At 48.5% G+C, this 20865-nt stretch overlaps 2 protein-coding genes across 7 annotated transcripts; one reads left to right on the top strand and one right to left on the bottom strand.

Annotated features, from left to right (window-relative positions):
- The first annotated feature begins 1251 nt into the window (after positions 1–1251).
- Positions 1252–2982, top strand: ZNHIT3 (zinc finger HIT-type containing 3). The gene is made up of 4 exons (XM_071448072.1): positions 1252–1392; positions 1590–1621; positions 1699–1848; positions 2562–2982. The coding sequence occupies exons 1-4, from the start codon at positions 1313–1315 to the stop codon at positions 2753–2755; spliced, it is 456 nt and encodes a 151-aa protein (XP_071304173.1). The 5' UTR covers positions 1252–1312; the 3' UTR covers positions 2756–2982.
- A 93-nt stretch (positions 2983–3075) lies between these two features.
- MYO19 (myosin XIX) lies at positions 3076–20827 on the bottom strand. 6 transcript variants are annotated; one of them, XM_071448067.1, is made up of 25 exons: positions 20785–20827; positions 19699–19788; positions 17973–18117; positions 17582–17730; positions 17236–17349; positions 16401–16533; positions 16115–16184; positions 15635–15737; positions 15325–15421; positions 14797–14873; positions 14345–14435; positions 12824–12995; positions 12554–12627; positions 12339–12460; positions 10604–10717; positions 10063–10239; positions 9084–9230; positions 8761–8868; positions 8154–8224; positions 7683–7792; positions 5757–5920; positions 5065–5194; positions 4843–4928; positions 4220–4543; positions 3076–3843 (listed from the first exon to the last, which is right to left on the bottom strand). In XM_071448067.1, the coding sequence occupies exons 2-25, from the start codon at positions 19708–19710 to the stop codon at positions 3715–3717; spliced, it is 2919 nt and encodes a 972-aa protein (XP_071304168.1). In that variant the 5' UTR covers positions 19711–19788; positions 20785–20827; the 3' UTR covers positions 3076–3714. The 6 variants fall into 6 exon arrangements, 5 of the variants coding, with proteins under 5 accessions (XP_071304168.1, XP_071304169.1, XP_071304170.1 ...); XM_071448069.1 differs by lacking the exons at positions 3076–3843; positions 4220–4543; positions 4843–4928; positions 5065–5194 and adding an exon at positions 7221–7317 and having other exon boundaries at positions 5785–5920; XM_071448068.1 differs by lacking the exons at positions 3076–3843; positions 4220–4543; positions 4843–4928; positions 5065–5194 and having other exon boundaries at positions 5778–7317.
- Positions 20828–20865: the final 38 nt, after the last annotated feature.

Raw genomic sequence — 20865 nt, 5'->3', positions numbered from 1 at the left:
CGGAGTTTGTTATCAGGGGCTGCACTCACTGCTCTAAAAGCAGCACTCCTCCACATTCTGCTGCACTGTGTTGTCCGGGCACTGACAGAGCAGAACAGAGTGCTCCTTTGCTTTTCAGTTGGTTTAGCTGGCTGAGGCAGAGTTTTCCCTGGACTCTTTTTATTTCTTTCCCTTTTCTTGGAGCTGTTCGAACCTGCTCTGGTCTGGGACCTGGGGAGCACCAAGAGCTTGCACTTTGTGACCTCAGGGCTACTCTGGGCAGCAGCCTTTCCCAGTGCCACAGGGACTGATAACAGAGTGTGAAAAGTGCATATGGTATGGCTCCACGGAGATATTTACTATATGTATTTTGTTGTGTTGATTCGTAGTGCTGTGTTAGCATTTTAATAGGATGGTAAATGTAGTTTTGTAGTTAAAAGGTAACTTTTGTAGTTTAAATAGGAACTATGTAAGTGGGATATTTTTTTAAGAAAGGAATGAGGTACTCGCACCAGATAGCAGCCACAGGACACCTCAGTCTTTCAGAGAAAAAGAATTTATTTCCCCATTATCAGAAGAAGCTGACTTCTTCCCAGAAGGAGGTACCCAGACTGTCAGTAACTCTTTGTTTCTATTGCCTCATATTGTCCTAATCCAAATTGTCCAAATTATTATTACTCTAATTGTATTACTATTTTTATAACCATTTTATTGCTATTAAACTTTTAAAATTTTAAAAACAAGTGATTGGCGTTTTTCACGTGACATCAGCTGACGCTTCTGGCTCTGCACTTGTGAGCTGCTGCTCTGTGGTATTTCATCATCGCACAGCAATAAAATCCCATGGAAATCCACACAGTGAGATGTTCTCACATTCATCACACACAATCCCACCCACTTGGAGTTTTCAGAGACTTCTTTCCAGTTTCTTTGCTTTGTTGTTGTTTCCTCACCTTTATATCTATCTATATTCCTCTCTAACTCTCTAGCTCTCTTTATTTATATATATATATATAATTTTATTTATTTAATCTATTTTTTTTCTATTAATATATGTTATATATGCCCATATCTATACCTCTACCCCTATCTCGATATATACATCACTCTCTCCACTCCTCCTTTTTCCTCCATACACAGCGCTCTCTCTCTCTCTATATATATATCTATGTCCATATATCTCTCCATATTTATCTATTTATAAAAATATCGCGATAAAACGCCCTGGCTACGGCTGCGCTCGGCGGTCGATTAAACACGCCTGCCTGGCGGCGCTCGATTGGCAGCCCTGGCCGGTGGAGCGGAAGCGGAAGTGGAAGCGGCGAGAGCGGCCATGAGGGCACCGGGGCCGTGCGCGGAGTGTGGGGCGGGGGCCGCGGCCCGGTACCGTTGTCCGCGCTGCGGCACCGCCTAGTGAGCGAGGGACGGGCTGGGGGGAGCGGGGAGCACGGCCCGGTGCCGCTCAGTGAGCGAGGGACGGGCTGGGGAGAGCGGGGAGCAGGGCCCGGTACCGCTCAGTGAGCGAGGGACGGACGGGGGCACGGCGGTACCGCGGGCTGAGGGTGCGGCTGGCGGTCCCGGGCTCGTTTCTCACGCCGTTCTCCCCGCAGCTGCTCCGTGCCGTGCTGCCGGACCCACCGCGGTGAGTGCGGGCCGGGCTAACCGGGGCTCACTGGGGTTAACCGGGGCTCACCGGGGCTAACGCGGCTCTGTCCGCAGAGCGCTGCGCGCCCGGTGCCCGGCGGGAGGAGGAAGCGGCCGGGCCCGGATCCCCCCCTGCCCCTGCAGGCAGCCCCGGGGCCCCGGAGGACATCCTGGGCGAGGAGGAGGAGCAGGACCGCGTCCCGCCGCAGAAACTGCAGCTCCTGGGTAACAAATCCTGCTCCTGGCAAATATTGAAATAAATACTGGATGTTGTGTGTGGGAAAGCGATGCTGTGTTCATCTCCTTTTGTATTAACCCCCTTTAAGTAGTGTGCTAAATGCAGTTTTTAGGCTCTAACATAATATAAAAATAGAAACGATGTGATGTGAGATACTTTTAGTAACTAGCCCAAAGAATAGAAAAGATGATCAAGAAATTCTTCACATTATTCTCTCTGGATGGAGATAACAAACAGACACCATGGGCACAAGAGAAGAATTATTGCCTCCTTATCAGGAAAGCTCAGACGTGGAGGAACCAACAAAATTGATTTACAAGATCAAGGGGGGGAAGCTGAAATTGAGCAGAAACACCCTAGTTTGAAATGAATATTTGAATAATGTATGAGATATATAATTATGCAATAAGCTATTGCATTTAAGGGGTAATCCTTTGTTAGCAGGGGGTGCTTTGGGACAGAGTGGGAGTCTGTAATTGTTTGCTTTTTATTGTCCTAACTTTGATTGTCCAAATTCTGATTGTCCTAATTTCCCTCCCTCTTAAACGTCTAACACTTTAACACCAGTGCCTGGCGTTTTCCAGGGAGCTGAGCTTTCCCTGGGAGCACTGTGCCAGTTTCCCTGACAGTTGCTGTGTCCCCGGGAAGGTTTGCTGGCCCCAACTCGGCTGTAACTCCGTTTGTTCCCTCCCTGCCGCAGGGGAATCGGCGGAGCTGCGGGATTTGCTGCGGAACCCCCACCTGCGGCAGCTGCTGCTGGCGCTGGAGCAGGCTCGGGACAAAAGCTCCCTCCTGAGGCGGCTGATGCAGGAGCCGCTGTTCCTGGAGTTTGCCGACTGCTGCCTGGGCATCGTGGAGCCTCCCGAGGAGAAGGAGAACGTCCTCCCCGAGTGAGCTTTGCTGCTGGGGGAGTGGGGCTGTTTCCTTTGTCCTGGAGATTTTTGTTTGGTGAGGTTTGGGTGCACTCTGCTCTGTGCCTGTGAATGTCACTGCAGAGCTGTGCTGGGACTTTTATATTTTACATCCTGGGGGTGGAACTTGGTACTCTGTGGAATTCTTGGGCAGCCACAGGAAATGTTGCTTCACAGTGACAATATTAAATATATCTGCATTGATTTTAATCCGTGAGTACTCTGAAATGTTTTGTTTGGTACTCTGTAAAGTAGTCTGAAATGGTTTTGTTGGCTGAAGGTTGTTGGGAAGGGTCAGACACCTTGACAAGGCATTGAGCAGTTTATTTTAAATGACATACACAGAGCAGCTGAACATTTTCAAGATCCACGAGCAACAAAGGGAGGGTTCAGAGCACCCCTGGGCAGGGTGGTGCTGTCTGGGGAGCTCTGCACACACCTGGCAGCTCTGAGAGCTCACTGATTTCGGTTCTGTAGATAAAAGCAAGAGCCCAGCCTTGCTTTTCCCTGAGACATCTGCCCCTGGTGCTGCAGCTGGCTGCTCCTCACCCCCCTGGGGACACTGGTGCTCAGTCAGGACGGATGCAGGAATCAGGAATATTTATTGGCATTATTATTTGCTCGTTCTGCCTGCTGCAGGCAGTCCAGTTCAAGTATTCATTGCTTCAAGCACCTGATCTGTTGGAATTGATTTGTTCCCATAGTGTTGATATTTCCTGTAATGTGGGGGGGGAGCAGGAGCTGCCCCCACCCACAGTAAATGTAATTTAATGTTATTCTAAGGTTATTATAATGTGCATGATGAGGTGTGTCCCTCTCCCTCACGCTGTAAGTACAAGGCAGCGCTGTGGAAGCTCTGAGGTAGCAGCAGGAGTGGACACTGAGCGATTTGGAAGCAGCAGCTTGCAGAGAGCCCCCCTGGAGGCCAAGGCCAGGGCAGGGCTATGTGGGCAGGAGCTCCTGTCTGTCCAGCAGGATCTGGTTGAGGCCCGTGGTGGAAAACGCCTCCGTGTGGGGGCTGACGTTGGCAAAGTGCAGGGGGGACCTCCTGCAGTGGAACTTGACAGGGCCCTGCAGGGACAAGAGGGGGAGAGTTCAGCCAGATGTGCAGCTGGTTTTGTTACTCACATTTAGCTCTGGAGTGTGTGACCCACTGGGGACAGAGGAGTCCCCACAAATGGACTGAAGAGAAATGGTCACTACAGAATTGCCAGCATTGAACTGGACTGAGATCAGGTCCCACTCTGGAGGTTGGAGTGCTCAGCACTGCCCTTGCAGCAGCTGTGGCAGTTTCTGCACACAGAATTCGATGCCAACACAAAAATGTTCCCCCCCCAGACCCGAAGGTGATTTGTAAGTGCAGTTTCTGAGGGAAGGCAGTGCCAGGCAGTGGGAGATGCCACCCCAGCCTGTTCCCAAGCTGCAGACAGGAGGGAGGGGTGGGTACCTGCGGGAGGGCTCTGATGGAGGCGATGCCACAGCCCAGGTGTCCCCTGGGGCTCTCCTGCAGCCCCCTGAGGCAGCCCAGCAGCGCCAGCGCCCGCCGGGGCCCCGTGGCACTGCCAGGGGCTGCAGCCAGCACCAGCCCCAGGGGCCAGAGCTGCACAGCTGCCTGCAGGGCCCACGCTGTGCCCAGGGAACGGGCAGCTCCGGGGGCCAGGGCAGCTCCAGGGGCCAGGGCAGCTCCAGGGGCCAGGGCAGCTCCGGGGGCTGGCAGCTCCTCTCCTTCCCCCTCGTCCAGCTCTGCTGCTGCCAGCGCGGCCGCTTTTGCCTGAAAGACACAACAACAGCAACAGCAATTCTCAAATGTCCTGGGCACGACTCAGGACTGCAGAGCTGAGTCTGTAAACAGGGAGTCTGGAAGGACAGCACGCCCCAGTTTCCAGGCAGGTAAGGAATGAGTTTATTCTACAGGTTGAGCCAGAAGCAGCTCTACAGGACTGGCACCTGCTCTTGAGCTGGAGAAGAGTTTTCTGGAGCACTGGGTTTGCAGTTCTCAGAGCTGTTACTCTTTCTCAGACCCCAAGAAGCCTCAGGCTCCTTTCAGTGCTGTCCTGTGGCCAGACTCACCTTCCACCTCCTCCAGCCCCGCTGGATGGCGCGGGCAGCCCTGCGCAGCCTCTGGAAGCGACTCTTGGCCAGCCAGGAGCGAACAGCTGGGGATGCAATGAGAGAAACCTGAGTGCTCAGAATCTCTGGGGAGTGGCACTTGGCCACTTGTGCCACTGTAATGCCCCAGAGTGACTGGAAATGTGCCTTGCCCTGTTATTTCAGCCCCATCCCACAAGTCACCTGCTTGGATGAGAGTTGCAGAGCGTTTCTCCTTTGCTGTTTTCTTCTCTTTAAATCTTCTCCAGCAGCACTGGATGCAAAATGCCTTCTCATTTAACACCTCTGCTCTCCTGGCTTCCAGGAGCTCCAGCTGCAGTGGGGAACAGGAGCCTGGAGTTAGGGATGGAATTGTGCTCACAGCTCTTCCCTCTTTTACAGCCTCTTGGTGTTTGCCCAGGGGACCACAGCCTCATTCCAGTGTCCTGTGACTGCTGGATTGGGCTTGGGAAGTGACAGCACCTCCTTGGTGCTTTTCAGGTAACATGGAAATGAAAATGGAAGTTCTTGGGGAGGAATGTGGAGCCAGCAGCAGCAGGTTCATACCCAGCTCCACTGAAGGGGCTGCAAGCTTGGCAGGAGTGCATTTGACTCCTTCCCCTCTTTCCCAGCCAAATCTGTCCTGTGGAGCTGAGGAAAGCTGCCACCTTTACTGGAACTCTGACACAAGTGCAGCTCCTTGTCCAACACAGAGGCCATTACCCAAAGTGCTCTGCAGAGCTGGATTCTCATGGGTGCTTGATTGAGTTTAATAATTGGATGGAAAATGCCCAGTTCTGGTCACACTGGCTGGGCAGGAGTTTTGCCTCTGTCTGTGCTAGAATAGCCCTGAGACAGGAGCACTCCAGAGGCATCAGCCAAGGAACAGCACTTACCAGGGAATTGGCCAGGAACACTTTGGTTTTGCCACAGAAGACTGAGGGGATTCCTGCTCCATCCCCTGCTGCCTGAGCAGGGCTCTGTCCCCTGAGAGCATCCTGGAGGATCTCCAGAACAGCAGCACGTGGTGCTTTGTCATCACCCATCGCTGCAGTCTCACCTGGAAGTGAAACATTGAGGAGGAGGCACCACAACATTTGGAATTGGGGTCAGGGCATTATTGTCTTTGCACTGAGATTTCTTGGCCACTTAATGGGAAACACCTGCAGCAAGGGGGGATGGCTGAGAGCACTTGATCCTGCTGTGTTTAAGGCTAAAATGTGACAGCACAAATTGCACCCGGTGCCAGCAAGCAGCAAACCAGTGTGGGGTGTTTAAACTGGGCTGTGCCTGGGTGCTGCCTTCTCCTCTGTCATCACCTGTGTTCTCCATAGGTAAAACTCATTTGGGGCAGATCTAGGCTGAGCCAGGGAGGGCTCAGGTGTTCTCCCACTCCAAACATCCCACATGGAAGCAGGAGAAAGCAGCAGCAATGCCATTAGGAATAGACTGAGCAGCTCAGTGCTAAGAAAATCCCATTAAATACTCAAAACTCAAAGCTGTGGGAGCAAAGAACAAAAGGCAGGGAATTGTAGCCTTGATGTACTGAAAAGTGCAGGAAGGGGAAGCAAATTCTACACAATTGTGCAGCTGTCACAGGGCACTGGGAGCAGCTATGGGGTCCTGTACTGAGCAGGAATTTATGGCAGCAATTACAGGTTATTAAAGCCATTTCTGGGACACAGTGCACAATTTTTTACATTACAAACAGCTCAGCCAGATGAATCCCTTTGGAAATAGAGACCAACTTAATTCAGACCTGGAACAAGAGATTGTTGCAGGAGTTCCTGCACGCACAGGGCTGGATGGGTTTTGCATTATTCCATCCTGGATACTGTTTGCTTTTCTGCTATAAATATTTCTAAGGAGATGAGAGCATTTTAAGGTCCTGGAAACAAATAGAAGCAATTCTTGCTTACAGGAAGACATCTGGTGGCTCTGATGGTGTTCATGGGGCTGGGCTGATAAGGGAACCAAAAGCTCATCCCTGTGTTTGGGCAATTGTTTTGCTTTGTTTGCAGCTTATTACCCCCTCAAGATAAAAAGGACTAAAAACCCATCACAAAGAGGCTTTGCAGTTAATGGGTTTGTAATTGAAGGGGAAAGATCCACTGTGTGAGTAATTTTCCAGCCTGCACTTCCTTGCTTCACCCCATTTCCACAGAGTGAACAGATTTCCACCAATTTTTACTCATCTGAACAGGCTGGTCCTGCTTCCCACAGCTGCTGCTTGTTGAACTGACCCACTGGGTGAAGAGGGGATTCATTTGGGGCACAGAAAGGGGCTGCAATAACCTTTAATATTAAATGTAACCACCTGATGAGCTCCTCCTTTCAGGAGCTCATTGCAAAGGCATTACCTGTGGGCTGGATTGTGTTTGTTAAAGTCCATCCTCACTCTTGCTTAGAAAAAGAGAAGAGAGCAAAAGGTGCAAGAAGCAGCAGAGTCCAGGTAAGCTGGAAGGTCAGTGATTCAGCAAGGAAACAAGGAGGGGGGAAAGAAAGGAAGGAGAAGGAAAATAAAGCAAAAGGTAAGTGGCTTTCAAGTCTACTAAAGAATCAATTCTAAATCAAATTATATTGGGTGAGGGGAACCCCAGACACCACTGAAACTGTGACTGTTCCACCCAGGAGGAACACAGAAAACCAGCAGTGAGGGGTAAGATTTTAAAGGTTAAGCAAATTAGAAACTCAGGTTGGTGATAGGTTAAAGAAATATTTCAGAATAGTGGTGAATACAGTAATTACCTGATCTGTGTGATACCAAATGGGTGCAGTGACAATTTTACTTGATGGCAGAGGGATCACCTAAAGAAACTTACCTTTTTTCTCAGCAGGATGAGAGTTGCTTTTATCCCACACTCTTTTTTTGCTGGAGCCCCAGGATTTCCTCAGCAGTTCATAGCGCTCAGTGAAACTTTGGAAAGGGATCCTGGGAGACAAAATGTGTAGTGAATTCCAGGCAAGAACCATTACTGTAAATAACTGATCCTTTTTGCTGAATGGTAATAACTCAGCCTATGAAGGGGGAAAATTCCAGAATGGCTTTGTGGATCCAGTGCATGGGATGCAAACAGACTGATGCCTGAATGGTCAAACAGGCCAGAATGTACAGAACTTGTGAAGAAATTCAGATTTCCCAGTAACAGCAGCAAAGCCAGGACAGGAATTGTGCTTGGATATTGCTGATGGTGCAAAATATTTGGGTTTCCTGCTTATAAGCTCTTCTGAATATCTAAATTCCACTAAAAGCTATAGAAATGTATTAGAAATGCTGAAGAGGCTGGACTTACCTGACTGGGAAACCTGCTGCACTGATGGTGATGGCTTCCACTATCCCACAGGCCTGGAGCTGGCTGAGAACCTGAGGCACAAATTGAGATGGTTTAGGCAAAGCTGACTCTTGTGGAAGCTGCTCCTTGTGTGCCCTGTCCTGGGCATCCACAGCCAGTGTTGGTATTTCCAGGCTCAGTGCTGGCATTTCCATGCTCAGCAGATTCCATGGGTGTTTAAAGCCTCCCTGCCCATCAGATGAGGTTCTCTAGTTACAGCTTTAGCATCTGCTGCTCTGCTCCCAAAGCTTCTCAGCTTCCTGGACTCCAGGAAGGAGCACAGTTTTGTTTTGAAGGTGTTTGCGTGCCCAGGGCTGCTGTTGGAAGGGCTGGGAGGGCAGCACCCCAAATACCCCAAATCAATCACCCCAGCCACAAGCAAGGTGCAGCTGGGAGAGCTGCTGTGCTTGGGAGCTGTTTGGGACAAGCACCTCAGTGACTCTGGAAGGGTGCTTATCTCAGAGGAGAAAGAGCTGCTTCAAAAGGTGCTGTGCTAAAAGCTTTGCAAGTGACTCAAGGTCCTAAGGAAGCCAGTGCAGAGGCCTGGGGAAGGCTCTGCAGGAGTTACCTCTTCTCTCCTGAAGGTCATGGCCTTGCAGTCAGCGTTGGGCTTGATGCAGCGGATGTAATGGGGGGTGGTTCTGCTCAAAATCTCCATCAGGTGCTCCAGGGAGCTCTGCAGGAACAAACACAGGGCTCAGCAGGGCTCCTCTCCTCAGGGATCGACCACCCACCCCATGGAGCTGCTCTGGGCAAGGGTGGCTTTACAGACTCAGTGTTAGAGCACTTCTACAGAGCACAGGATCCACTCTGTGGATGCATTTCATCAAATTGATGATGGTAAATCCAGCAAGTTTCCAAAATGACAGCAGAAACCTGAATAGGATGTACCTTGAACTTGGACACCACTGTAACAACAGCTGCTCTGTTCTGGGTTTTGGTGTTATTTTGGTTCTTTTCTGTCACAGGAAATAATTTTTGAAGCAAAGGATCCTTTGAGTTCTGCAAAACGTGGACCAGCTCTGGTGGAACAGCATCCTGCAAGCAGACATGACCTGTCAGTACCTGGGCCTGGCAGGCACCTGCATCTCTGAAAATAACTAAGAATTCCACATTTAGAGATAGAGCAGAATTTCTGATGCCAGATTTGATGTGACCACAGCTGCAGTTTCAAATCTGATGATGTGCACTCATTCACAGTCAGATTTAGGAACAGAAAACAATGTTTGGCTGAACATTCAGCAAATCCAGGCAAATGTACAACTGCTCCTATCACTGCTCTTGTTACACAGCCTGAGTGAGCTCCAGCTCTCAGGAGTGGTTTAATCCCTGAAGGACAGACTGCAGCAGGCATTAGAAATATTCCTTTGAATTAAGAGATGGAGTTTTATTGCCAAATAAATAATAACACTTGCCATAACTGCTGGGGGTATCAGAGCTGAGAAGGGACCCTGCTCTCTGCAGACTATTTCACATTTCACTTATTCCCTGATGGCCAAAATTTGAGTACTTTGAGCACTTTCAGCAGTTAAGCCCAGCTCTTGTTTCTCATAAATTTATCTGAATTTTTTGGGGAATTAAGTGCTGTATTTGTAGTTATAAAAATGCCCTGATGCCATTAACAATTGTGCATCCCCCAGGAATGGAAGAAACCCTGATATGGTGATGGTTCACTTCAACCCCAGCTCAAGGGCGTAACAAAGCATCTGCTGGTGCCAGTGGTGGTTCAGAGATCACCCAGTTTCACATGGCCTGAAGGATTTATTTGCAGCAAGGTATGTCCAAAAGTATATTTGTTTGATTTAAATCACTTTAGGCCTGTAGGATAATTTTAAGATTTTTTTAAACAGCTCTTTCTGCAAACACCTACCTTATTTTTCTCCACCATTGCTGCCAGCTGATAGCAGACTTTGCCAGCATAATGTGAAATGATAAAGTTGGGCTTCTTACTAAATTTATCTCGACTTAAACACTGATTACTGGACAAGGCTTTCTCAATCCTGGTCTGGAAGAGGTCAGTGTTGGAGGCTCTGTTCAGGCGACACTCCTGCAAGGACACACAGCTGCAGCATCTCTTGTTTGGCACAAAGAACTGACTCTAAAGCTACAACAGTTCACATACAAATGGTAGCAATTTTACCTTTAGAGCTGCTTTGAGTATGCAAGGCCTGAAATATTGGGGAGGAAAGAAGTAATTGAGGCTTCATATTTGAATCAGAATATCCAGGATCAGAGGGAAAAAGACAGCTCAGAACAGGAGGAAGCACTGGCATGATTTTGTGAAACTGAAGCCCTGCAGAAATTTTATAGCTGACAGGTTTTCTATTAATTTACTGTTTGTGTTTTCTTTGGTGGCATGGGACAAAGGCAGGAACCTGGGCCCAAAAATGAGGGGTTGAGATCACACTTACCTCATTCAGCAAGGAAAAAATGCTGAGAGGATTTCCCTCTATCAGGTCAAGGCAGTTCTGGTTATCCTGGTAGTTTATGAATGACCACTGCAGGCCCTCAGCTGCATATTCTTCCTGAAGGAAGAGGGAAGGGGTTATTCTGCAGCAGAGGGCACCAGAGCTCAGAGCTCTGTGCCTTGGGCAGCTGATCCAGGTCCTGTTTGAGGAGTTAATCCCAGCTCAGCTCCAGGTCAACACCAAGCTTGAGAATAAAAACAACCCAGATGAGCATTTCCTCCCCCAGGTAGCTTTTGGGTGTGGATCAGAACCTGCTGGAACAATTTATCTGAGGATTTGGGAACCCCGTGGATTTATCAGAGCTGCAAGGCTGCTTTAGAGAGCAAACAAAGGCCACAGTCACACAAAGCCTCTCCTGGCTGTGCTGAGATTTTCCCTGAAGGACAAGGAAACAAGCAGAACTCCTTCCTTGGACTGGGCCACAGCCCCAGCCCAACCTTTGTGTGCCAGGCTTTACTGCCTGAGCTCCATTTAAAGCAAAGCCTGATCTGAAAGGAAGTGCAGGGAGATACTGGTTGGAATAATTGGTACAATATTTATGCTGAATTACAGGACAAACTGTCAGCAGTGTTTAACAAGCACAAGCTCTGGGCAGTTATTTGAAAAGCCTCCTGCCAAAAGCTTGCTCAGCACAGCCACTAATGGCATTTAAGTGGTTTGGGGGACAGCCAGATCCAGAGGTAAGAGGGCAGGCAGTGAGTGGGAGGAGTGCTATAAACAGAGGTCATGGAGCCATTTCAAGCAAAGCAATTGTGTGCCTGAACTTGCTTTCCATCTTCCTTGACCATTAATCCCTGGCATGCTGACCAGGGCAGGCAGGGAAAGCAGCCTGGCAATAGCAAAGCACAAATGGCAGTCAAAGAAATACTTAACTCCTGAATAAATTGACAAAACCCTGCTGTGAGGCAGGAGGTGCCAGCACGCTGCTGCCATCAAGAAAATCATTTCCCTGATTCCAGTTACTGGCAAAGAGCATTTTGGTAATGGATCTGCAGTGGGGAGGGGCAGAGCAGCAGCCTGGCAGGGACTCTGCACCTTGCAGGGCACTCAGATGAGAGCTGGAATTAGCAGTGTGTGACCACTGAGGGACTGCACAGTGCAAAAAAACCTTTTCTGCTGTGAAACAACAGCATTTGTGTCCCTCCTTACTCAGGGATAAAGCTGGAGCACACAGGGCTTTGTTCTAAAGGCACCTGCATGGCTGGGGTCAGGGAGCTGTGCCCCTGGGGGAGGAGGCCTCCCCAGGTCCCACGTGCTCAGGTGTGGGTGACAGGGGTGACAGGGGTCTGGTGGGCTCTGCCTTCACACCAAGCTCAGCCCAGAAGCTCCACTCCTTAGGGACTTTATGCTTCATGGCTGTGAGCAGAAACTTCCAAGAGAATCTCAATTCAAGCTGCACTTAGGCCAGGAATTGAGTCTCAAGTGTTCAGCTCTTTGAGGAGAAGCAAGCAGAGATCCAGTGGGGCTGGGAACAGATTTCCAGTCCCCAGGAGACAGAGCTGGGCCATTCCACCTGCCCCACACTCCTCTCTTTTACAGTGCTCCCTCCCTCTGCTTTCTGTGCCATTACTGACTGAAGGCTCCATCTGACCACGGGCACAGCAATGCAACTGAAGTGACAAAAAGATGCTGTTTTAAATCAGATATTGAAGATCTGATCTTCAGTTTGGGGTATTACCTGCTGTGCCTTCAGGTAGTGGGCTACAAAGTGCTGCTGCAGTTTCTCATTGGCATAGTTAATGCAGAGCTGCTCCAAGTTGTTTTCAGGGAAGGCTTCAAACCCATAAACATCCAACAAACCTGGAAGCAATGTGGGAGGACAGGGAGCTTTAGTTTAGGAGCAGCTTGCAGGGCTGCTGGCCCCTGAGTTAAAGCAGGGAGGGGTATCCAGACCTATGAAGCTGGTCCACACTGAGGGATCTGTGTAGATGTTTTCATTTATGACCAAAACCAGCCACTCAAACAACCTGCAGACAGCAACAGTGGGATTAGCTGGAAGCTGCTTGCTTGCAATAATCAGAATTGTTTCTTTGACTGCTGTTTCCATCAGTGTCACTCGGAAGGAAGAGGAATTTCTGATGTGCTGCCATGAAACAGCAGCAAGTGAATCCCTCTGGCCTCCCCATTCCCTCCCAAAAATCACCTGGATGAGGCCATCCTTACCTGGCATAGATGACTTTGGCCAGGCAGTCCCTCCTGGTCTCACACTCAGCTCTGGAGCAGGGCTTCTTGAACACCTGCTGCTGTTTCCCAGCAGTGATTGTTCGAATCCTTAAAGATTCCAGGAGTTCCTCAGTGGGAATCTGGAGCAGCTCCCCCGTGGTCTTCACAAACTCTTGTTCAGGAGAACAAACAGTGCAAGGTTACCTGCTGTGTTCATACCTCTGAAGGCAAGGAAGGTCTAGAGATTGTTAGGAAAATGCCACTTCCATCAGCTCTCCAAATTAAATGTGGATTTTGGATCTTTCTACCCAAACTTGGGAGTAAGTTTTGCAAAACTCTTAATTTGGACGCAGAGTGCCCCTAGAATTCTGAGTCCTCTCTTTAAAATGAATACCAGCAAAAGCTGAAGTTTGCCACACTGAATTTGACTTTTCTCTCTAGGTGTGTCTTTGTTACTTTTTCACCCTTTCATCCCTTTCACCCTTTTTCCCTTTTTGAGCAGGGACCTCAAAATCCAGACAGACAAATCAAACAGCCATGACCAGGAAAAAAGCAGGGATTTGGGGATAGAAAGGAAGTGTAGAAGAATGAGTATTTGCTGACAAAGCATTTAAGATCTTTCTCAGCTGAGCTGCACTCAAAATTATTTGAATATTAAGTGGCTTGAGTTCAGAGCATGTGAAATTGTAGCAGAAACCTTCCCTATTCAGGGCAGCTTTATCTCTGAAGGAAATCCAGATCCACAAGCCTCCTGAAGATAGGCAGAACACCCTCTATTTCTGCTGCAATTTAACAGGTTTGTTGTCACTGCCTTTTGGGCTTTATCATGAAAACTTCCAAGCTTTCATATGAAAAGCCCTGCTCTCCCTCTGGGTCAGATTTCTGCCAGCCCTGTGATGGCAGAGTAAGATTACAGACAAGAGCCACAGTTCTGCCAATAATCCTCCTGAAATCACTGGGTAATGCTGCAGTTGCCCTGACCTGTCAGGGTAGGATATTATCTCTCAGGGCAGGGGAGCATTAGGTTTTTGTTTGTTCACAAAATCACACCTAAATTTTGGGTTGCTCACAGCCTTGATGTCTCCTATCAGCAGGAGAGTTATTGTTCAAATTCTTTTCTTTAATAAGGAATTCTTTCTGAAATAAATGAATTTAAATTAAACAAAATTGATTTAATAATTTAAAATGCAATAAATTCAATACCGTTTAAACAAACTTATTAATTTTCAAAATTAAGTTATTAATAAAGTAATTAGACTTATTAGTAGTTAAAAGGAATTAATGAATAATAATATTGTTATTATTAACTATTTTAATAGTTAAAATTACTCAAGTGAAAATTTGGTAATTTAATAAATTTTAAGAAATGTTAATAATGAAATAAACATAATAAGTAAATCTAAATTAACTAACTAAATAAAGGCAAGAATTCTCTCCATTCTTTCCCTTCTCTAATCCTTTCCCTTGGGCATCTGCATTGAGCTAACAAGGCTCTGGAGCATGGCATGGTTGTTGCCTCACCTTTGGTTTTGTCTTCCAGCTCACAAGGCTGAGATTCATCCAGTGGGTTGGAGAATTGAACGTTCCCGAGGTGCAGAAGGCCTGATAACACCTGCAATGCAATCAGGGAGTTTTTCAGGACAGCTCCCCCCAAGGCAGGCTCCCCTGAGCTCTCCTTTAGCCTGGGACAGGCCAGCTCCTGCACATTCCTGCACAGAAGGCAGCAAACAGATTCCAGACTTCTGTGTGCTTCCCTAATGCTGCGGCTCCTGAAGGCAGAATGAAATTCAGAGGTGCAGCCTTTTAGCTCTGGTCTAACCTTTGGCTGTGCAGCTGGTGTGGGGCTGAGGGCTCTCCAGTGAGGAGCAGCAGCTCTGGCCAGGGACAGGGATTTATCCCAGCAGCAATCCCACCCTGGGAACACGTTCCCAGCACCCTCAGCAGCCTCCTGCTGTCCCTGCTGGGTGGCTGACCTTGAAAATGTTGCTCTGCGTGGCACGGCCGATGCCCAGGTGGAACATGGCCCCTCTGGTCACCTCGAAGCAGTCCTCTGAAAAGCCAAACAGTGCTCTTGAACAGGCCAAGCACACCAACAGGGGCAAGCAGAACAATCTCAGCACATCCAATCCAGCTGGAATGGTCAGTGCAGAGCAGGGCAGCTCTTTGGGTAAATCCCCCACACAAGCTGCAGAACAAACCCACTGGTTTTTTCTGTCAGGTGAAGCACATGCAAAGACAAGAGAGTTTCTACACAAAGCCACAAAGATGCAAATTTGCCAGGCCAGAACCAGCTGGTTTAAGCCAGGTGACTGATTTTAAGCTTTAAGACTTAATAGTGCCAAGTGAAACTTAGAAAGAGCCCCATTAATGCAGGTGGCTTTGCAAAACATCTGCTGTTGGCTGAGCAGAGGGTGGAACAGGATGTATTTCTGCCTGCCTCCCTTTAAAGTTCCAGCCATTATTAATGGATTGATTAATTAGTTAGTGAGGCTTATCTTTACCATCTAAGTTTCTTTCAGAATTTGGCAGCCAGCGGTACTCAGCCCCTTCTGGAAGGTTCCACTCCAGCCTCTCCTCTGCAGTAGCACCTTTTGTGATCTGGAGGCAGAAAACAAGGTAAAAATTGAATTCTGCCTTTGGTGTTTACAGCTCCCAGACAGTGAAGAATAACGTACTGGGAAGGATGATTTAATTTGGAAGCCTGGGAGACGGGGAAACTGGTAATTATTAAAAGTTGCAACTGTGCTAAATCTGGTGATTCCATCCCTGCTGTGTGTCAGAAATACCCAGCAAAATTAACTGCAGGCAAACCTGATAAAAAATATGGAAGTTTCTTTCGTTGGGGGCCTGATAGGCAACTCTTGTTTTCTCCAGAAGGAAAGTCTGGATGGAAGCACCAGTCAGATGATGGAATCTGGAGAGGGAAAAAGAGCAAAGATTTCAACAAAACCTCTTCACAGAATCCAAGAGGGGCTGTGCTGTTCTGAGACCAACTGACTGAATACTTTGCAGTTCACCTTCAGTTTTGTTCATATTTTATTCAGAGTTCTTAACTACATCTCTGTTTTTCCATTGCTCTCTTTTAGAGACCTTTAGGGTGAAAGCTTGCAGGGGAAAAAAAAAAACCCCAGAAAGGAAAATAATACCAGTTTAAGCTGCCAGCAAACTAAAATACGCTCTAAAGACATACAGTATTCTATGGCAGATTTCAGAGATAAGCCTTAAAGGAACAAGATGATAAAGATTTAAAGGACCAAGACAAGAGGTAAGGTTTCACCCAGTGATTCTTACCTGTCCAGCTGGAGCTGGATGTATTTCCCAAACCTGCTGCTGTTGCTGTTCCGCAGGGTGCAGGCGTTCCCTGTGAAATTGCCAGTGGCAGACACAGAACAGTCAGAGTGGTCCCACTCTGCCAGGCAGCACACACAGGTGTTTGGGGTGCTCTGTGAACAGCTCCACTATTTGAAGAGTTTGTTTTTAAGGAGAGGACCAAGAGATAGCTTAGACTCGTGTGGGAACAAGGGAAATTCCTACAGTGGCCATTACTTTAGTTTGCTGCTAAAAAAGCCACATTTACCAAATGCTTCCATGACAGGGTTGGAATCCAGCACTCTCTTCTCTATCCTCTCCACGGTTTCGTTGCCTTTTGGGGAGATAACTGAGGCAGCCACAGAGGCATAGAACTTCATAAGGCAGCGAGAGGTCCAGGTCTGCAAGGGAGAGATGTGACAGAAGCTCTTTAACATCTTCTCAGTTATGGCAGTGGAGCACTGCTGCCTTCTGGAAACACAGTGTGCAGGTGGAGGGGAGGCTAAAGAGAGGAACTGTCAGGTTTGGAGCTCTGTGCCACAGACACACATTTCAGTGCTGCTGCAGTGGGAGTGCTCCATGGAGGTGTCACCATCTGGAGGCTCAGCCAGGATGAACAGCTACTGCCTTGGGATGGAGTGAATGTGAATGGATTTGGAGTCATTAACATTCAGCAAAGCATCCTGTTCTGGGGCTTTAAAATACCCTCAGCACGGTCCTAGCAGGGATGGAGCATCACAGGAGGGCCAGGGCAGGAGCTGAACCCACTGCTCCCAGTGTGTACAGAGGGTTTGCTGAGCTCCCTGACAGACCAGGCTGAGGCATGGACTCAGGTGCAATTCCTGCTGAATGATTCAAACCCAGCCCTCCAGAAATGACAGATGTCACCTGAAGAGCTGCTATATTAAGCAGAGTGTGTTTAGCTGCAGCAATCACTTAATGCTTCACACACATTTCAAGAGAGTCGTGCTGGGCAGATTGGCTACGTGCTGTGTCAGAGGGGTTTTAATTCATCTTTGCTCATTCACTGCACTACTCTGCACTACAAATCACTGGCAGAGCTCAAAACTTGAGAGCAATGTCACAGAAAAACATTTCCTTACCTTCCCAGCACCACTTTCTCCACTCACAATGATGGACTGGTTCACAGGGTCCATCTGCTTTTGGACATTCCTGTAGGTTTGCTCAGCCACTGCAAAGATGTGAGGTTTTAAATCCTGGTAGTGAAAGAGAATATTCATCTTTAAGAGTACAGTAACCACACAGTTCAACACCAATGGATAGCAATGGTCATCTCACATTCACCTGAAAACAGCACTGCTCTTTTAACAGAGCTAATATTTCACAAGAAATGGGGTTTATCCTGTGGGAGTATTTTCTCAGATAAATTTGGAGCAGTTGGACACCTGGGCTCTGCAGAAGGACAGTGATCTCACACACAAGGGTTACCTGAGGACAAAGTGCAACGTGGTATTCCCTCATGAGCTCAGGTGAGTAGAGGCAGGAGAAAGGCTGGAAAGGATTTAAAGCCACCAGGCTGCAGCCAGCATTTGTGTAGAACAGGTTGACTCTGTATCTTGCTTGAAGACACTTCAGAACTGAAAAGCAACACCTTCTGTCAGCATCTTTTGCAAAGTGTGTTTGACCCTTGCTGTGCCTGCTTGTAACAAGAGTCTCAGGTGTGTTCCCTGTCAGGTTTAATAGGGAATGAGGTGACCAAGAGAGTGCTGCAGGTGTAATATACACAACTCCTATGCTGATGGTGTTAATGCAGTGAGCAGGAGCTGGCAGTGGCCAGCAGGGAAGGGATCCCCTCAGCAGACACTCCCTGGCTGCTCACCTGTCCTGGTTGTCACTGGGTTCACCTTGGTGAGGTCATCAAAAAGATGCAGTTTCTCTTCATCACCGAGGAAGGCTCTGACTTCTTCTTCAAATGATTCACTGAGGTCATTCTGGATGAGGGAATCTTCCCTTTGGCCATTTTCCTGCAGGGGATGTCAGGTCAGCACCAGTGAAAGGTGAAGAGCTGGACTTCCACCTCATCCCCTGCTCCAGCTCTTCTGCTGCTTCCATGTCACTGAATTTCAGTCTCAGCAGGAGCCAGACCCCAGGATGTGAGAACTGCTCCTCCTCCCAGCTGCCCTCCTCCTGCTCTGATGTTAGAAAAGGGTTCTGGCTGTGAGCAAAGGCACTCAGAGAACGTGGCCTTGGGCTCACACTGCAGCTCTGCACACACACACACACACCATGCTCTTGCAACTGGCTCATTTCTCAGCCTCTGCATGCCATGCACTCAATCCAAGCAATGCCCTGGGCTCAGGGAGGCAGGAAGGGCTGGCTGCAGGTACAGCTGGAAGCCCCTGCAGGCTAAAACAAACGCAGCTTTCCTAGCAGAGGCTCTCATTTTCAGGGTGAAAGCTGCAGAGTGCATACATCACAGCCAGGGCACAGGAATTGTGCTGGGAGAGGAGCTGCCCTGCCTTAGCTGAAGTTTTGTCCCCTTTGAATCACTTAAAATATTCAAATCTCAGCCTCTGGGCTCCCATGTCCTTGAAAACATTATTTGGAAGGGCACACTTGTTGTATGTAATGGAAAACCAGCCAGAGGAGAGATTCCAGCACCTGTTTGCCATTGCTGGGGAAAGGAGAGGCTAGAAGAGAAAATGAAGAATGGAAAAGATGCCAGTCCTGATTTCTGCACTCTGTACACTCCTCTTGTTATCTCCTTCTCTTTGACAGAAAGTTCTCTAAACTATCCCTGCTCACCTGTACCACAAGCTAACCCATGGACAGCATCACCTTGTTTATACAGAAAATGCTAAATTCAGTCAGCAGCATTCCCACTACGTGAGCTGAGCTCATTAATATAGGGGAAATGCACTGCAAACCCCACTTAGCATGTTCCTAAAAAAAACCCAAAAAAAGCTACTCATTTAGGAGCATTTTTATCTTTTGCAGACAGCATAAATACTTCATTTCCAGTGATATAGAATTTTATACAGTAAGGGGGAAAAAAAGCTTAGCAACGCAGTAAAGCCCTGCTATCCAAGTGATTTCTGTTATTCTCCTCTGAATGAGCATTAAGCAGCTTGCTGCTGTCAGAGAACAGACACCACAATTAGGAAACACTGCATGGGCTGAGGAGTTTCTGCCCATTCCCCTTTCCCCCCGTGCCCCTGTGTCACACCAGGCAAGTTAAACCCACTGTGAGACTGCAAGGCCTGAAGAAGGGCTTGGTCCTGCTGCTCTGCTCAGCCAAAAGTAAAACAATATTTGACAATAAATCCCAACTCTCGTGTCCATTCAGCTTCCTGAACAAACACCCTTAGGATGTGCTTGCTGCCTGCATCAACACCTGCCCTGTTAGAGCCCAGGGCACCACAAAAATCACTGCCTGGTATCTCTAATTCAGCTCAAACCCACAGTAAACAGGGCCAGTCAATTAATGAAGCAGGGGTGAATATTTATTAGTAGTTACCTAATCTTGACTGTGTGGAAATAAGCCAAGAATTCTCTCCTGGCAGTAACATTTAATTAGCACACACAATTCCTGCTTTTCTTTTTACCTGCTTTGGCATCTTGTCCAGGCCTGTGGACGGGAACACTGGAGAGGGCCTTTACTTTAGGGTACTTCATTCAAATCACACTGGAGAATGCTCAAATAAAGAAAACAAAAAGGAGTTTAGATAAAGATAGCTCTGGGCATGTCATTCTCCAGTGGGTTCCACGAGCAAATCCCAAAGACTTCAGACAGGATTACTGATCCCAGTGGAGCACAAGTAACACCAGAGCTGGAAATCCTACCCAGAGTGACGGCCATGCGCTGCTGCCCTGCAAATAAAGATTTTTTTGGAGGGAATTGTGTATCTTCCCTTCCATCAGGACTAAAATGCTTTGCTTTTCTTTAATAAAGCAAGTTTTATTGGCAATAAACTGCAACTACTTGTTAAATTCCTCCTGTTTGGAGAAACAGGGCAGATCTGAGGGTCTGAGAGTGCCAGAGAAGCCAGAGCTTTGAGAAGGGGAGTGACTCGGAGAAGTTTGTGCTGTCCCCTTCCTGTTTCCTCTGAAAATCTCTGGGAGCCAGCCCAAGGTGAGTCAGGCCCTTTGAATTTCTGTGATAAACGCTGAGGTTCCAGTCACACCGCCAGGAAGAATTCTGTCCTTCCTGCAGCTGAGCCTGCCATTACTTCTATTCCTTTTCTATTCTAATTCTATTCTATTCCATTCTAATTCTATTCTAATTTTGTTCTATTATACTTTAACCATTTTAATTCTATTCTAATTCCACTCTATTCCATTCCTATTCAGTTCCTCTTCCATTGTTATTCCATCCCTAATTTCCTTCCTAACCCGGCGTGGAAACACCCCTTGGAGTCAGTTCGGAGCGCGGGGCGCGATCCCATGCCCAAAGCCCTGTCAGACCCATCCCTGCAGAGCCTTTTGTGCCGGCAGATCCCGGGGGACACAGAGGACACGCGGGTGACACAGAGGACACGCCGGGGACACACCGGGGACACGCGGGGACCCGGGCGGGCCGTGGCAGCTCCCGGGCGGGCGGGACCCCAGGGTGGCGGCCGCGGTGTCCCCTCAGGGCCGGGGCTGAGGCGGTACCGGGCAGGACGGGAGGGCAGGGCCGGCTCGGGACTTACCGCGGGCGGCAGCGGGGCCGGGGCCGGGAGCGGAGCGGGGCGGGCGGGCGGGCCGGGGAGGCGGAACCGGGGAGGGGCTCG

Source organism: Agelaius tricolor, unplaced genomic scaffold (assembly GCF_023055355.1).
Source record: "Agelaius tricolor isolate 1412-34295 unplaced genomic scaffold, bAgeTri1.0.p SCAF_25, whole genome shotgun sequence".
Lineage (NCBI taxonomy): Eukaryota > Metazoa > Chordata > Aves > Passeriformes > Icteridae > Agelaius > Agelaius tricolor.
This window is presented reverse-complemented; position numbering and strand designations above follow the sequence as displayed.

What these genes read in the sequence shown, in the direction of transcription:
- ZNHIT3 (XM_071448072.1), top strand. Translation starts at nt 1,313, where the DNA reads ATGAGGGCACCGGGGCCGTGCGCGGAGTGTGGGGCGGGGGCCGCGGCC. An exon ending in CCGCGCTGCGGCACCGCCTA is followed by an intron (nt 1,393 to 1,589) that starts GTGAGCGAGGGA and finishes TTCTCCCCGCAG; the next exon opens with CTGCTCCGTGCCGTGCTGCC. An exon ending in GTGCTGCCGGACCCACCGCG is followed by an intron (nt 1,622 to 1,698) that starts GTGAGTGCGGGC and finishes CTCTGTCCGCAG; the next exon opens with AGCGCTGCGCGCCCGGTGCC.
- MYO19 (XM_071448067.1), bottom strand. An exon ending in ACTACCTGAAGGCACAGCAG is followed by an intron (nt 10,718 to 12,338) that starts GTAATACCCCAA and finishes CTCTTCCTTCAG; the next exon opens with GAAGAATATGCAGCTGAGGG. An exon ending in TGACCTTCAGGAGAGAAGAG is followed by an intron (nt 8,225 to 8,760) that starts GTAACTCCTGCA and finishes TTTGTGCCTCAG; the next exon opens with GTTCTCAGCCAGCTCCAGGC.